Source organism: Microcaecilia unicolor, chromosome 8 (genome assembly GCF_901765095.1).
Source record: "Microcaecilia unicolor chromosome 8, aMicUni1.1, whole genome shotgun sequence".
Lineage (NCBI taxonomy): Eukaryota > Metazoa > Chordata > Amphibia > Gymnophiona > Siphonopidae > Microcaecilia > Microcaecilia unicolor.
The window spans coordinates 69,402,664-69,420,397 of record NC_044038.1 but is presented as its reverse complement, the minus strand read 5'-3'; the positions used below and the strand labels follow the sequence as shown (position 1 = coordinate 69,420,397).

Here is a 17,734-nt window from a genome sequence, read left to right as displayed (position 1 = left end):
TTGTAACTTTTATCTTATCCTTATGTGTCCTTCTGTCTGTCTGTCCTTCCCTTATCCTTTTTGGTCCTATCTGTTTGTCCTGATTTAGATTGTAAGCTCTTTTGAGCAGGGACTGTCTTCTTCATGTTCAATTGTAAAGAGCTGTGTACCACTGGTAGCGCTATAGAAGTGATTTATAGTAGTAGTAGTAGTAGTAGTAGTAGTAGTAGTAGTAGTAGTTAGGTGAGGAGGTGCCCAGAGTCAGAAGGAGTCGCAGTGAGAACTGAACCTGGTTCCGCTGGTTCTAGCTATTTCTCCATCATGATCCCTTCAGTCATATAACCAAGCAGCCCTCCAGCCTTCACCACCTTGATCTCCCAACCATCCTCTCAGCATCATCCATCCCCAGTCACCCCTTCATGAATTCCCCACCCGGAACACTCTTCCATTCCAACACTCATGATTCCTCACACTCTTCCATCCCCAGTTCCCCCCCCCCCCCCAACATGATTCCTGCAGCAGCCCCCTCAAGCCTCCCCACCCCACACAATGCAATGAGGAAGAAGCCACCCTTAGTTATTTACCCTTTCCAGCAACTCCTCCTACTTCTCTGGCCTGTAGAGCACAGCCTAAATAACCCTACACGGGGGACAAACTAAGGGAGGGATAGGACGGGCAGATGCGATCGCATCATTCTTCTCGGCATCACAGTCCCGGTCCCCTCAGCCCTCAGGTCCAGGAAAATGTTGCAGCAGAGCCTTGCTGCTGCGAATTCATTGCAGAATCCGGTGGGTGGTTCCGGCCGCATCGGGACACCTTGTTTTCCTGGGAGTGCTGCGAGAGCCACCGTCTGCAGTCTCCTACGCCGTTCAGCTGAGCCTTTCAGAAATGCCTGTCTCTTTAATCGGGAGCGCGCCGCGCACCTGGCCCTTTATTTGGAGTTGGGGGGGGGGGGGGGGGGGGGGGGGGGGGTGGTGCGCTCCTGCGCTGGGAGCCATGGAGCTGGCGGCTGGGTCTTTGCTGGTTCTTTTCGGCGTTCTGCTGCTGCCTCTTCCCTGTCCAGGCAAGTACGTGCGGGGCAACATCAGCACCAGGAGGTGAGTGCGCGGATAGATGGATCAGTATTAATCTAACGAGGGCAGAAGAGAGAGGGGGGCCCCTTGCATCGCGCCCTATTACAGCACTGAAGGCTGTCCTGATGGTGCAGCTTCCTATGTTTATGTAGGGTTGTACACACTGTATCCAGCCGTAGTAGTCAGAGGGTACACTGTATCTTTGCATCTGTTATATTTGGTAATCCTTTCACCTGTGGTGCCTGTATATAGTATTTATGCTTTTCTCATACACTGGTCGTTCACATCGGAGGAAAATATCCAGATGTGCAATATTCAAGTATAGTGTATGATATTATATACACATCTGGAGAGAGGATGTACACTGTAGTTATAATGTATAGTAAGATTTGCAACATCTAGAGGGATGGCTTTTGTCTGTAATGTCTAACAGCTATTTCATCTGGAAAGATTTTATGTGCATACATAAATATACTTAGAATACAGTAGTTTGCCTCTATATACTGTATGTCATATATATATATATATATATATATATATATATGTGTGTGTGTGTGTGTGTGTGTGTGTGTGTGTCTAATATACTGTAAAAACTGTGGGAGAAGAAGCCTGGAGATTAATCAGGTGAAGTATTTATACATTCCTTTAGGCAAATGGGGGCAGGTTGGACAAAAGTGCCTCCTAGTAATTGGTATGTGGTTATTAAATGAGCTGGGCATTTCAGGGAGTATTTTTTTTTAACTATATTCGTATGTACAAACATATGTTGGTGTTGACTAAGTAATGAGATATTTTTATCTCTTAATTTGTTTTCTTTTGTTTTGTGTTTTGCTATTTTATGTGTGTTTATTGTTACCTGCTTAGTTAATAGGCGGGTTATATAATGGAATAAATAAATAATATACTTCCCATTTCTGCCATTATGGGGAAGAAGGGGTAACATAAGGTCTTTACACATGCATGTGTGAGGCTATGACATGCAGATAAGTATTAGACCATGGTAGCACCAGTAAGATGGAAGGATGGAAGATATTTCTGTGTATCATTGACTTGATGTGAAGGGAGAGATACAGAAAATATATGAGTCTGAGCATGTGTGTGTATTTTTATAGAGGGCTTAATTTGGGATGGAATAGTCTGGAACAGTATTCCAGTACCTTTTTTCAGGGATTATGTGAATCAATTCTGACTCCCTGTTCCCTGAGAAGACAAAGGAGAGCAGATAGAGGGCCAATGTCCACCTGTTGAGGCCCAGGACAGAAATTTGGGAGGGGGCCCCAAGCCTCCTTCAGTTTCAGTCAAGCTTGGGGCCCCCTGTGGCAATTTATCTTGGTTGTATCCTCCTAACACAGTCAGCGCTTTCTCTGATCTGGTTCCACCCTGTGCAAATAGAGAAGAGTAAATTAGTGCATGCTGGCCCACTTTCCCCTTCCCAAAAGTCAGAGGAGTGCAGGCAGTTTAGAGCTGATCTGGCACCTCTGAAAAAGAGAGCTAGGGAGAGATAGGTGAGGAAAGTGCTGGAGAAGGTATATAACTAAGGGTGGCCTCTTGTGTTGTATAGGGCAAAAGGAATACATGATAACCAGTGAGAGAGCTTGAGGGTTACAAGGGATTGAAGGGTGGGATTTAGATTTGGGGGACTTAGGGAACAAAGAACCACTGGACTATGAAACTGAGGGATGGAGAATTATTGGAGGGTGGCCTGGAGATGGAGTACTACTGTGGAAAGAAGAGGGTGTAGAAAGAGAAGTTGACCCTGACTGTTGATCACTGGTGAAAGAAGGACCTTTAGGGCTTCAGCACAGATGGAGGCTATGGACAGGAGATCACCAAGTGAGAGAGAGGGGTGGGGAGAAAGGGTGACTCCTGGTGGTTGAACACTAGTGGGGAAATGGGAAAGAGGATCACTCTAGGAGAGAGGAAGTGTGATAGGGTGAAAGAGGGCCCTGAGGGATAAGCTGTGACATAAGCAGGACCAGTTGAGGGATCATAGTGGGGCTGGGCATGGAAGAACACTAGGGAAGAGAGGAATTAGCAGAAGGAAGTGTGGGAACATGAGAGTTAAGCACTGGTGGGGCTGGGGATGGAGGACAACCAGGGGGGGGGGGGGAGGAGTGTGGTTGAGCTCTGGTAGAGGAAAGATATCTGGGGAGGTAAGTAGTGGGTAGTGAGAGGTGGGGAACCCTGAGGATTCTTTATTTTTATTTTATTTTCTTATATGCCTCTTACAAGCCTAAAAGCTATTGAAGTAAGTACAGTAAATATTTTTCTGTCACTGGAAGGCAAACATTTAAGTGGAGGGTTAAATGACTTGCCCAAGATCATGAGCCAAGAATCAAAATGATGATATGCTCCTCACTCTTCTGACTCAGTCATACAGCATACTGTAATAATCAGTCAGACCAATAGAAAGTGACTTATGGATTAAATATTATATAATGGACTTCAAAAAGTAGGGCTTCATCTATTATCAGAACAAGCCTCTCGCAGTCCATTAATCTTTAAAACTGTTGTACTGGGATTTGAACCAGGCTTCCCTAGGTCTCAGCCCACTGCTCTAAACATTAGACTATTCTTCCTTTAGGAGATTCAGCACCAATGGAGGGAAAAATGTGTCTGGGGACATAAGACCACCAGGAAGGAGTGGGTAGTTAGAAAGAGGGGACCCTGAGGGCTGAGCACTGGTGAGGAAGGGGGTGTTCAACCTCCTTTTTAATATACCTATTATAAGAGAATGGAAGGGCACAAAAAGTACTTTTCTGATGTGTGTGTATATGTGTTGTATTAATAGATGAGTGTATATAGGAATTACAGAGGCAGGAAAGATATGGGGGTCATATATTTCTAGGTACTGAAGAGCACAGATAGTGCTTTCTGGCCTTTACTGCTGCTGTCAGGAAGAAAGAGAAGGAGAAGGAAGGCTCAATATTTGGTATCAATATCCATGAGTGGCTTCAGATATCAGTGTTGGGGGAGGGGAGGGGAGAGAAGCTGATCTAACTTCCAAGTCATGATGTTAATTGCCGTAATCAGATATCCTAACGTGCCCATGTCTATTCTAGTCACTATTACTCTTTGCTTGGTCTCAAGAGACCCGTTTCACTATCCACCACCTTAAGTAAGGACATTCTTACCTGCTGATATTCTGATGAGAGGGTATAATACTGTATTGGAAGAGGAGAAGAGAGATTAAATATATGGAGCTTATCAGCACTAGAACCAGTACGTTTTTTCTAGCGAAAAAGGTTGCCGGTACTCAAATGCCAGGCCACCCCTTCGTCAGGGATGGGTTGATCACTGTGAGCTTTTTCATTGAAACTTGGAAAAGGTGCCGGTACTCAGTACACTCGAGTACCCCCTCAAAAAAAGCCCTGACTAGAACACACAATCAGGGCAGGATTAGTGCTAGACAAACCAGGCACATGCCTGGGACCCAAAGTCAAGAGGGGGCCACAGAGCTGCTAAGTCTGTCACCTGAGAATGGTAAACCTCTGACAGATGGAGAAGATTTTGGACCACTGAAAGATGCCATCTGGGTTTAATTAAGGAACGCCAGATGTTGGCAGAACTTTAAATTGTCAATCAATGATGCCAGATTTCAACAAAATATTAACTTTTATATGTAATGTGCTCAGAAAACAAATGTGACTATATCAGTGTTAATACCATTCTTCAAGGACAAGCAGGACGCGTTATTCCCACATGTGGGTGAAGTCATCCAGCGGATTCCCGGTGCAGATGCTGACTCGCTAGCACTAGAGAAAGTTCTAGCAGCGTCCACCAAGCATGTGCTGGTGCCTTCCTGTCTGATGCTCGAGCGTGGGTCCCTCAGTCTCTTCTTTTCCGCAGAGTTGAGAGGACATGTTCATGTAGTCTTCTCCTCATGCTATGTTTTTTCAAACAGTTTTTCACTATTGCGAGTGCCTTCCCTTGTGGGCAATTATCTTCTTTTTAAATTTATTTTTCCCTTCCTCATATTTTATCTCTAGTTTTTCAGCTTTTTTTGGTTTCCTTTATTTTCACGCATGGCTGCACAATTAGGCCGCAGCCCTGACCTCTGACCTCAGTTTGAACGCTTCCCATTTTTAATTGTTCAAGATTGAGGAATTTAATTTAGCTAAAATTCTTTTTTGATGCCCCAGAAAGCTCCAAGTGGCTTCAACTGGTGTGTTAAATGTCACTGCGTTATTTCATTCACGGACCCACACAACTGGGTGCATTGAGTGCCTTGGGCCAGAAAATGACCCCCTTTGTTTGTGATCTTTGTCTTCATATGCAGGCCAGGACACAGAGAGTGCGATTGGCTCAGCAAGAGAAGCTTTTTGGCTCTTCGAAGGCTGGACCATCACTGATGGCATCAACTTCCATGGCTTCTCCGACACCAGTAATCACTGGGAGTGCACCGGCATTGAGTGGGCCTCTACCTGCCTCAACACTGGGCTCAGTTAGGAGGCCCTGGGACCGGTCAACATCGGACCCGACACCAGGGAGATGGCTTAGATTCAGCATCATCCTCGTCTGCACTGGGGGATCGAGGCTGTATGCATCTGGGGATACCTGCCATCTGAAGTTTTTGACCTAGAAGATTGTATTTCTGGTGAAGGTCACTTCAGCTCGCAAAGTCAGTGAGCTCCAAGCCCTAGTAGCTCACCCACTATATATTAAATTTCATCACAACAAGGTAGTTCTCTGCACACACCCCAAGTTCCTTTTCCTAAGGTTGTGTCAGAGTTCCATCTTAACCAGTCAGTTATTTCTTCCAACATTTTCCACCAGACGTTCTACCCCATCCTGGCGCAGTGTACTACATACTTTAGAGTGCAAGCGAGCCTTAGCTTTCTATCTGGAGTGGACTAAAGCCCATAGATAGTCTACTCAGCTTTTAGTTTCTTTTGACCCCAAGAAGTTGGGGGTGGCCATCGGCAAACATACAATTTCAAATTGGATAGCTGACTGCATCTCCTTTGCTTATGCCCAGGCAAGGCTGACTCTTGAGGACATGTCATGGCTCACAGTGTTAGAGCCATTGCTGCATTGGTTGCCCACCTGAGATTAGCCTCCATAGAGGAGATTTGTAAGGCTGCAACATGGTCTTCAGTCCACACATTCACATCCCCTACTGTTTGGATCAGGACTCCCGATGTGACAGTTGGCTTGGACAGGCAGTTCTGCCAGAATTTGTTCGGTATCTAGAATCCGTTTCCTAGGCCCTATTTTATTCTGCACCTACACCTAGTATGTATATAGTTTCGGGTTGATTGAGGCTTTAGTCTCGACATTTTGAGACTCTGTTATCATAGCTTCTTGTTTTCTGTGAGCCTGGTAGCTAGGGATTCTCACATGTGGGAATAAAGCGACTTGCTTGTCCTCGGAGAAAGCAAAAGATACTTACCTGTAGCTGGTGTTCTCCGAGAACCGCAGCCGCTTATTCTCACATACCCTTCACCTCCCTAGGAGTTGTTTTTGGTTATATGTTTTTATGCTTTTCACCTGAGGGACCAGCGCTCGAGCATCGGGCAAGAAGGCACCAGAGCATGCACCCGGTGCTAGCACATCAGCATCCACACCAGGGCTCTGTCGGATGACGTCACCCACATGTGAGAATAAGCGGCCTACTGTCCTCAGGAAAACCAGCTACAGGTAAGTATCTTTACTATCCATGCAGCCACTGTTATCTATCATCACACATTCAATGTTCCATATGAGTGGAATAACCAGTTCTGCACAACAGTATACAAAATAATTTTCTTTTCAGTACTTATCTGCTCAAAGCTCCACTCCCATTCATTGTATATTCAAGAGGTCAATGATCAGAGTTCCATACATAAGAAACTTCTTTCAATACGTGCATTCATCAAAAGATAGAAACAGGGCTGTTTTTCCCCAATAATCTGGTATAATTGATTGATAGTATACTGACATATGCCAGAGATAAGATTTCTTTTCAAGGTTAATTTTTGATTGGCTTCCATAATTATTTTTCAATGTAACTGTCAGTACTCTGCATACAGTCTACATTCTGAATAGTGGATGTGCCCCACTTGTTCCCCTTTCCTCTTTAGATTGGTTCTCCAATCTCTCTCTATGCCCTCTAAATTCATATCTTCCCTCCCTGCCTTAATTTCTCCTCTTTCCCTATGTGCTCAGGGCAGGCCCCTCCTCCAATTCATCTCTCCATAGCTACCCAGAGAAGCTGCAGGGCTGTCCCGAGTCTGGAAATAGGTTATGAGTGAGTAGTAGGACTAAATCAATGTGCAAACTCAGACCACATATGGGTCAATTCAATAAAGGGCGCTGAAACTTAGGTGCCTAAAATGAGAGCGCTCAGCTAGTATTCTATAATGGCACATTAACGAGCCTGATCTGTTATAGAATAGTAGCGTAAGTTGACATTTAAGCCCCCAACTTTCGGTGTGACCACTTATGCTATGTCTGTGGCTGGTGTGAATGGGCACACCTAAATGCTGCAGTTGTGTGTGTAACATAGTAACATAGTAAATGACGGCAGATAAAGACCTGTACGGTCCCTCCAGTCTGCCCAACAAGATAAACTCATTTTACATGGTATGTGATACTTTATATGCATACCCGAGTTTGATTTTTCCTTGCCTTTCTCAAGGCACAGACCGTAGAAGTCTGCCCAGTACGGTTCTTGAACTAAGTTCTGAAGATAACATCAAAGCCCCTTAAAATTTACACTCCAGCCCATCCCTATCTATTCAGTCACGATCAAGGCGTAGACCGTAGAAGTCTGCCCAGCTCCCGTTTTGTTTCCCAATTACCGGTGTTGCCACCCAATCTCCGCTAAGATTGCATGGAACAATTAGTTCTAAACAGGATTCCTTTGTGTTTATCACACGCATGTTTGAATTCTTATAAACATGCCTTAAAATAGTGGGAACGCCCATGACCCACCATGCCCCTTCCATGAGCGTGAGAACACAAGTGCTCAGTTATAGAATAGCTCCTGTGCCCTTACGTACGTACTTGCCATTTTACTCCCATTTTGGTGCTCAACTTCGCTATCTCCCATTTTCTCCCAGATTCTATAAACAGTGACTAAAGTTCTGTGTGCAAATCAGCATGTGTAGCTGATTTGCATGTGGAACTTAATTGGTTAACAAGCCAATCAGTGCTGATAATTGGATGTTAAGCAATCATTGGCACTAATTGGGGCTAATTAGGATTTACGCAATAACTTCCTAAGAGTATTCTATGAAGTGATGCATGTAAATTGCACGTGTGGCTCTCAAAAGGGAGCATGGTCATGGGAGGGGTATGGGGTGGTCGTGGGCATTCAGTGTTATAGAATATGCCTGATCTGTGCCTAAATTAGTCATGCGCTTTTACACCAGGTTTTAGTTGGTGTAAATGGCCATGACTAAATTTAGTCACAGGAATGGGCACTGCGCGTATTCTATAAACTGTGCCTAACTTTAGGTGAGTTTATAGAATTGCGCTAAGCATGGTTTTTCAGTGCCATTTTTTGGCGCCATATAGAACCTAGTCCTTTGTGCCTACAGTTGGATGCCCTATATAGAGTTACCCCACAATGACCTCTCCAGTTCCTGGGCCCTATCGGCAGGTGTGGCCTGTGAGCACTTAGTTTTGGATTTAATTACTCACCTTTTTCACGTGCCAGCAAAAGGTGAGTTACAATTTCTGGTACAGCTGGTAAGTCTCTGCCAAGAGAGCTTCCAACTATGATGTGCCTTCTGACAGTGGAGGGTGACAATGACTTAATCTAAGGTCACATGGAGCATCTGGAGGAGAAGTAGAATTGAAACTCTGCTCATGTAACTACTAGGCAGTCACTCTCATTCTTGTGCTTGTACAATCCCCTTAGCCTGTTACTGCCACCACACTCAAACCAGCACCTGCATTTTTCCTCCAAAACACTTCAAGAAGGTGAAGGCCAAGAAGGAAGGTCCTTGGGGAGAGGGGGTGCAAGGTAAAGAGCAAATGTAACTCCATGGGAGTGGTGAGAAGTCAAGTAGATAGGGTTTCTGGTAGGAGACCAAAATGTGTGCTTGCTTAGGTCCTATATGGTATAATGCAACCCTGGAAGAACAAAAGTCGTCCGCAACGATAACGCAGGAAGCACACACAGCGGGGGTGACACGAAGGGTGATGCAGAATAAAACGTCCAATGGACCTAAACCAGTTCACATTAGAAACTTTATAAAGTTTCTAATGTGAACTGGTTTAGTCTATTGGACATTTTTATTCTGCATCATCCTTCGTGTCACCCTTGCTGTGTAATGCAACCCTGCCCACAATTTATGAGTTTCAATTAATGAGCAGGTAGCATGTAAAATGAGATCACTTCCTTGGGTCCAGCTCATATCCATCCTCCTTCACTTTTCTCTCACCTGCTTTTCCCTCAAGGCTCTGGGGCCAACCTACCATTGAGCAGCCTCTACTTTGTGATGGTTTGTTTTATTTGATATATTGCTCTTCCTTAGGGCATTAGCGGAGAGGTTTAGAACATAAACAAATTAGGATTAAAATCACAGTTAAGAGGTCCCACAATGAGTCTCTGCACATGGGCCTGCATCCCTCATCTCCCAAAGGACCACCCTTGCATGACCCCCTAATATCTTCCCCCATTTCCACCCCTGCGTTCTCATTTCCTAGTCTCCTGGAGACCTTTCCTCCTCTTCCCCTTCTGTTCATCTCTCCTAGAGTCAGGCTTAACCATTAGGCAAATATCTGGGGCAGCAAAGAGCAGTGAACCATCTTATAGCCTTATAAAGTAGTTTACAGTGTATTAGAATTTGCTATACTGCCATGACTAACTAGCAGATATAGGCAGTTTACAATCATTAAAATTACAAACCAAAAGATAGAAAGGAACTACAATAGTATTTGACAGGAAAGGCATAGCAGTCATATCAAAGAACAGGCATACCTAGTAACACACAAAAGAGAGACGATACAGGGGAAACATGGGAAAAATGTAGCAGGGAGGGAGCAGAAATAAGAAAAGTTAGGAAAAATTAGAAAAAAGTACTGCACATGGAGTTGTTTTGTGTTTGGTTTCAGGCTTTATGAATTTTAAACAGTTTGTCTTTTTTTGTCTTTGACAGGACTCAGATTTGGTAGCTTTCAGGTCTGTGCTTTTATTAGCGGGGGGAGGCTTATAGAACCGAAATCAATTCCTCTCTGCAAAAGAAAATGTCTAATAACAATAGCAGCTATTTCATAGACTATTCTTCTTCTCTTTTCTTTGCCAGCCTCAGTCAGTGGTGAATGGAAATGTTTAAAAGGGATGGTCTCTGTTTGAAATGAAAACTGGAAATGTCAGGGGACAGGGACAGAAAGGGTACTGGGTGCCCTAAGTGAACCTTCAGGCTTACACTCCCTCTCAGTTAACTTTCAGGCCCCTATTCTTCCCACACCCTCGAGACCTCATGTTTTTAAATTTAAACTGCGTTGTGTGTGTGTTTGTATGTGTATGTGTGTAACACCCTCTCAGGAGCATCCCTAGGTTTAAAAGGGGGGGGGGGCACACATAGTCCATGTCCTATCAAACTGACAGAGAAATTCACAAACAAAATGCCAGCCTGTTTAAGGCCTATTTAAAAACCTCTTTTATAAAGGGGTTTCATATGTGTCACCACACACAGAGATAATAAAGGCAATTTTCCAAAAGCCATTTACTCAGTTAAGTGGGCTGCTGTTTGAAAAATTTCACCTTTCCTACGGTAAGAGCACACTCTGATGGTTCTTTGAGTTTGTCTGGTTGTCAAGACTTATTGTTTTGCTTTGACTGCAGCTGTTGTTTTTGCTGCCCTAGGCGACTGTTTAGTCATGCCTAATGGTTGGGTGGTCCTGAAAAGGGATAGGAAGGAAAAAGAAAAAAAAAGTAGGGGAAGGATTTAGAGCACGGCCACCAGGGACAGAAAGGAGCAAGTGGGGGGGGGGGGGGGAGAATTATTCAAGATACACAGGAGTGGGAGGAGGACAAAAGGGACAGGGAATAATAAATGAGGCACAAAGGGAAATGGACAGGAGTATGAGGAGAAAGGTGAGAAAGAGAGATGGAGGGCTGTGAGGGGATAAAAAAAGGTGGGGAGACAACTAGTTGTGGAGTAGGAGAAAGATGGCTGCTTGAGGGGGCTGGGATAGTGTGATGGAGGGAAAGGATGAAGAGGTCTACAAATCTTGAATGGTAAATGCAAATTGATTGTTTACCCTTTCAAAAAGTACAAGGACAGGGACTTGCCAGGAAGTTACATAGTAATTCTTTTAAAACAAATAGGAGAAAAATATTTTTTTCATCAACACATAATTAAGCTCTAGAATTCTTGCTAGAGGAAGCGGTAAAAGCAGTTAGTGTAGCTGGTTTTAAAAAAAGGTTTGGCCAAGTTCCCAGAACAAGGTCCTATAACTGTTATTAAGGAAGATCAGGGGAGGCCACTACTTATCCCTGGGGTAGTAACATGGAATCTTGCTACTTTTTGGGATTTTGCCAGGTGCTTGTGATTTGGCTTAGGCAGTGTTACCAGCAGGATACGGACTAGATGGTAATTCTTATGCTTATGACTATATATGACCTTAAAAACTCACCTGTTCAAGAAGGCATACCCACGTATCTGACATAAACACTGATAATGACATATGGCATTTTAATCAAGAAACGGACAGTTTCAACCCCGACACATGATCTGACACTCTAACATTTTGTGTAAATCACCCCAACCTATTTACACGATACTTCTTTAACTGTATTGTCACTGTAATAGTACCCCTATACTGATTTACTACTACTACTACTACTACTATTTAGCATTTCTATAGAGCTACAAGGCGTACGCAGCGCTTGCCACAAACATAGAAGAAAGACAGTCCCTGCTCAAAGAGCTTCCAATCTAATAGACAAAAAATATAAATAAAGTAAGCAAATCAAATCAATTAATGTGACAGGGAAGGAAGAGAGGAGGGTAGGGGGAGCGAGTGGTTACAAGTGGGTACGAGTCAAAAGCAATGTAAAGAGGTGGGCTTTCAGTCTAGATTTAAAGGGTGGCCAGGATGGGAACTTTAAATCTATTTGTTCACACTGGAGTCTGTAACCACCTCTCCGGAACTATGTAAGCCACTTTGAGCCTACTAATAAGTGGGAAAAGGTGGGATACAAATGTAACAAATAAATAAAATAAATAAATAAATAAATAAATATACAGGGTTAAGAGTTCAAAACAGATGAGATGTAAAATAATGAGAGGCTTGAAGTGGTGATGGATTGAAAAAGCAGAGATAGTTGATGGGGAGAAGAAGTGACTTGGGAGGGGGAAATGGAGAGAGTAGGGGAGTCATAGACATGGTGAGCAAAACAGGGAACGGAGTGAGGAGAGGGTGGGGCTGATCTTGGCTGTGTGTGGGGGTGTGTGGGGGTGTGTGGGGGTGTTTGGAAGTGCTAAGATGTGTGTGTGTGTGTTGTGGGGGGGGGATAGGGTTTCAGGGGGGCTGTTATCATGTGGGATGAGGGTACAGGAGGGGAGATTCTCTGGAGATGAGAGATGCACTGGGATGGAGTTTCGGGAGCAGGCTTTTGTAGCAGAACTGGCCAAAAAGCTCAGCTGATATTCAGCCTTCTGCCCAGTTAGCACACCTGCCAGCTGTCTGAATATTGCATCTGGCCATCTGGATTCAGGTCAAGCCCAGAGCCTGCACAGATCCCTGGTATTCAATGCCAGTACTCGCCAGTGGCATAGCCAGACCTGACATTTTGGGTGGGCCCAGAGCTAATATGGATGGGCACTACTTATACAGATATGAGTAGTGTTTCATGGGGGTATTACAAAATAATGCCTTAGAATGCATTTGATGAAGGATTTCTAAGTAAATAATCTGCCCAACAGTTGTCCTGTGCCAACATAAACCACGTACATACTTTATGGAACACCACCATTTTAAAATTTATTTAAAAAATTTCTATCCTGCACTGTCCCACAATTCTTGGCAAACATCTCAACACACATCACAGTATCCTGCAAAATAATTATAGCAATGGCACATATCTGTCAAACTTTGCTTTATAACAAATGTAAATGCCTGATTAAACTGTGTTAAAACCACCTTTTCTAAAACTTTAGACAAAAATGGCAAACTGGGCACCGGCCTAAAAGTATTTGGCAGACCTGTCATAGTCCACAGCTAAGATGTTTCCTCTTACAGTTTTCCATTGGAAAGAAGTGTATTCAAATTCTGGTAGGACCTCAGTAATAGTGACATTGTCAAAATCCCTTCCCTGCTATTTTAATCTGGCCACTGCAGAGCTCGCTGAACATTGTGAAGCCCACCACCATTAAATATAAAACTGCTTTTCTTTTTGTACCTGAGTCCAATGCAGAGAAAGTTTCCTGTAGATTTCAGAAAAGTCTACAGACCCCAATCAGTGTGTACATGGTGCAGTGTTGGAGAGAAGGCCCAAGTTGGCTCCTAGCAATGCCTGAGGTTGGCCATGAGGGAGTAGGCTTAATCCAATGCAGCTACAGCGGCTACTGACTCACTCCTGTTGTCCAGGGCTGGAGGATAATAAGTGCCCAGATTTCTCCAGCTGCACAGGGCTGCTAAGTTCAAGGCAGCACCGGCCTCTGGGACTTCCGACTCCCTGACTTTGCCGCAGTTATGGGTCTTGGGGGCTTGCTGAGACCTGAGACATGCAGGATCGATCTGCGTGCTGTACACGCTGCAGGGGCAGACAAGCGTCAGTGAGCGAACACTAAATGAATTGCTAGCAATTGCAGCAGCCATGCGAAATTGAAGCAGAGCAGCCGACGGAGGTAAACCGCCTTAAGAGCACATCAGTGAGCGAACTAGCGAAGACCCCAATGCCTGACTCCAGAGCAGCTCAAAGTAGCAAACAAGGCAGTGCGGCAGGAGGGCTGCTACTTTGCTTGCTAAAGGCCTGTTGTAGCGCTGGCAAGTTTTAAAAAATATAAAATTAACACCAGAGCTGCAGGGCTCAGCTCACAAGAGGTGTTTCACTACTTTCTACACATGGCTGACTCTGAGCTAAGCGATTGGAGGAGTGGCGATGTGATGTGCAGGGCAGCTGGCACCTGATTGGTGATCACTGAGACTGGGTGGGCCTGAGCCAAAAATGGGTGGGCCTGGGCCCACCTGTAGTTACGCCTATGGTACTCGCATAGGTGCAGCACTGAAAATCGGAGCCTAATTTAGGCTGCAGCAGTAGCATTTAAAACAATACTAGCCACTGCTGGCTGAATATTGACCAGAAAAAGGCCAAGTATTTTGGAGTCCAATCAGAAATGCTCCAAGATCTCCAGTAACAATTGATGTTACTTTCAGTTTGTAAATCACAGTATTTTGTTAATTTCTCCAGCTGTTTTTATACCAATTCTACTATCACTGGGTATTGCCGTATCTATAAACTCTACATTTGTCTTATCTGTGACCATGAGGTCAGGGTTGTTGTTCTCCAAGTGTTTGTCAGTTTGTATTTTAAAGTCCCACAACCTGACCAGCTCATTTTCTATAACCTTTCCAACAGTATGATCCAAGAGTTGTTTGCTTCAGTAAAACCAAAAATTATGTAGAGATGACAATGAATTAATTTAGTGACTCAATCATGGCATTAGTACATAAGTATTGCCATACTGGGACAGACCGAAGGTCCATCAAGCCCAGCATCCTGTTTCCAACAGTGGCCAATCCAGGTTACAAATACCTGGCACGATCCCAAAACAGTACAATACATTTTGTGCTGCTTATCCTAGAAATAAGCAGTGGATTTTCCCCATCTTAATAATGGCTCATGGACTTTTCTTTTAGGAAGCTATCCAAACCTTTTTTAAACCCCACTAAGCTAACTGCTTTTACTACATTCTCTGGCAATGAATTCCAAAGTTTAATTAAATGTCGAGTGAAGAAATATTTTCTCCAATTCATTTTAACCCTTTGTAGCTTCATTGTGTATCCCCTAGTCCTAGTATTTTTGGAAAGAGTAAACCTGCTCCACTCCACTCATTTTATACCTCTATATCTCCCCTAAGCCGTCTTTTCTCCAAGCTGAACAGCCCTAGCTGCTTTAGCCTTTCCTCATAGTGGTCGTCCCATCCCCTTTATCATTTTCATCACCCTTCTCTGTACCTTTTCTAGTTCCACTTTATCTTTTGTTGAGATACGGTGTTCCAGAATGAAAAAAAATGGTCATGTCTTCTCTTGCCAATTTAGCAGCAGTGTTCTGAACAAGTTGTAGACAGTGAATTTTGAGATATTTATTTATTTGTAGCATTTGTACCCCACATTTTCCCACCAATTTGCAGGCTCAATGTGGCTTACATTTGCCGTAATGACAATTGCCATTTCCGGGTAACAGAGTTACAAATGGAATAGCGTTAAGGTGCAGACATACATGGTAGCAAACATGGAGCATAACATATATGGAATAGATCATGGTGTATATATATATATATATATATATATATATATAACATGTGCATACATACATGGTAAAGAAGAATACATTATGGTATTGCATAAAGGTTCCTGAGTAATAAATTGGATTGTGACATTCATTAGGTCATCTACTATAAAGAGATTCTATTCGACAAGAGGTTTAAAGTGGTAGTGCTTAAATATAGGTAGCAAGGAGGGTAATCAATCATGTGATAGGCTTTCGGCAGACCATGGTATAAAGAATTGCAGTAGTCGAGCTTAGTAATGACAAGGGGAAAGAGAAGAATCCTAAGGGAAGAAGTGCTGAGTATAGAATGTCAGTTGGTATGAGTCTTTGAAGGGGGCATGTGGACCCATGCCCAAGGCCCAACCTCCCCAGGACACCACTATAAGTCCAATTGAAGTCAAGCTCAGGCCCAAGGTGCCTGCCATACATAGAGGACTCACCTGCTTGTGCCCTTTGAAAAGCTGCTCTTCTGGGAGAAGTACAGCTCCCTGTTTCATGACAAATTTCACTTCCAGATATTCAGCACCTGTGACAGACCCAAGGCTCAGCCCCTCCGAGCCATTCCAATAGCCAGAAAACCCCCTCAGTAGTGAAAAGGACTCTGCTTCCAAGGAACTCAGATGAACCAGGTGTCAATCATAGATAGATCCAGATCCCCTGCCTGTGGAGATTTGTTGTCACCGCCACCACCACCATGACCTCAGAAAAAGGAGAAGAATGCTATAGCTAGGCCAAGGGCATCACTTCGGACTGAAAATTCCTGCCAAGAACTCAGAACAAAAGAAGGTGCTTATGTGCTTCTCTGATCACGAGAGCAGAGGGTATTCTGACAGGACCAGAAGTTAAGCATGCATCCAGCCAAGGCTATTCTTGAGTAAATCTGGTCCAAACGGAACTGCAGTACCCTCAGGAAGATAGACACTCTTTCCTGGTCTAACATGGGTGTTGAAATAATGAATACCAGCCTAAGAAAAGGCAAATTTGCTAAATAGATAATTTTGTTCTGTTTTTACTGAAGAAAATCCGGGAGAAGGACGACGATGGACTGGCAAAAGTTCATTTGAGAATCGAGTGGATATAGCACTGTTCACGGAAGAGAGTGTGTATCAACAACTAGAAAAACTAAAGGTGGACAAAGCCATGGGACCGGATGGGATCCACCCCAGGATATTGAGGGAGCTCAGAGAGGTTCTGGCGGGTCCTCTTAAAGATTTGTTTAATAAATCCTTAGAAATGGGAGAGGTTCCGAGGGATTGGAGAACAGCGGAGGTGGTCCCTCTTCACAAAAGTGGTGATAGGGAAGAAGCTGGAAACTACAGGCCGGTAAGCCTCACTTCGATTATTGGAAAAGTAATGGAAGCGATGCTGAAGGAAAGGATAGTGAATTTCCTGGAAGAAAATGAGTTGCAAGATCCGAGACAACATGGTTTTACCAAAGGGAAATCGTGCCAAACGAATCTCATTGAATTCTTTGATTGGGTGACCGGAGAATTGAACCGTGGTCGTGCTATAGACACGGTTCCCCACAGGAGGCTCTTAAATAAACTGGATGGGCTGAAGAAAGGACCCAAAGTGGTGAACTGGATTAGGAACTGGTTGACGGACAGGCGCCAGAGGGTGGTGGTGAATGGAGTTCGCTCGGAGGAGGGAAAGGTGAGTAGTGGAGTGCCTCAGGGATCGGTGCTGGGGCCAATTCTGTTCAATATATTTGTGAGTGACATTGCCGAAGGGTTAGACGGTAAAGTTTGCCTATTTGCGGATGATACTAAGATGTGTAACACAGTGGACACCCCGGAGGGAGTGGAAAACATGAAAAAGGATCTGAAAAAGCTAGAAGAATGGTCTAAGGTTTGGCAATTAAAATTCAATGCGAAGAAATGCAAAGTGATGCACTTAGGGAGTAGAAATCCAAGAGAGGCATATGTGTTAGGCGGTGAGAGTCTGCTAGGTACGGATGGGGAGAGGGATCTTGGTGTGATAGTATCTGAGGATCTGAAGGCGATGGAACAGTGTGACAAGGCGGTGGCCGTAGGTAGGAGGTTACTAGGCTGTATAGAGAGAGGTGTGACCAGCAGAAGAAAAGAGGTGTTGATGCCCCTGTACAAGTCGTTGGCGAGGCCCCACCTGGAGTATTGTGTTCAGTTTTGGAGGCCGTATCTTGCTAAGGATGTAAAAAGAATTGAAGTGGTGCAAAGAAAAGCTACAAGGATGGAATGGGATTTGCGTTACAAGATGTATGAGGAGAGAC

General features: G+C 44.1%; 1 protein-coding gene across 1 annotated transcript in view; it reads left to right on the top strand.

The window, feature by feature from the left end:
* Positions 1–975: 975 nt before the first annotated feature.
* The window catches only part of TMEM145 (transmembrane protein 145), a 103,211-nt gene continuing 86,452 nt past the window's right edge, over positions 976–17,734 (top strand). The window contains 1 exon segment of the mRNA XM_030212389.1: positions 976–1,080. Coding sequence (XP_030068249.1) covers positions 976–1,080 — 105 coding nt within the window.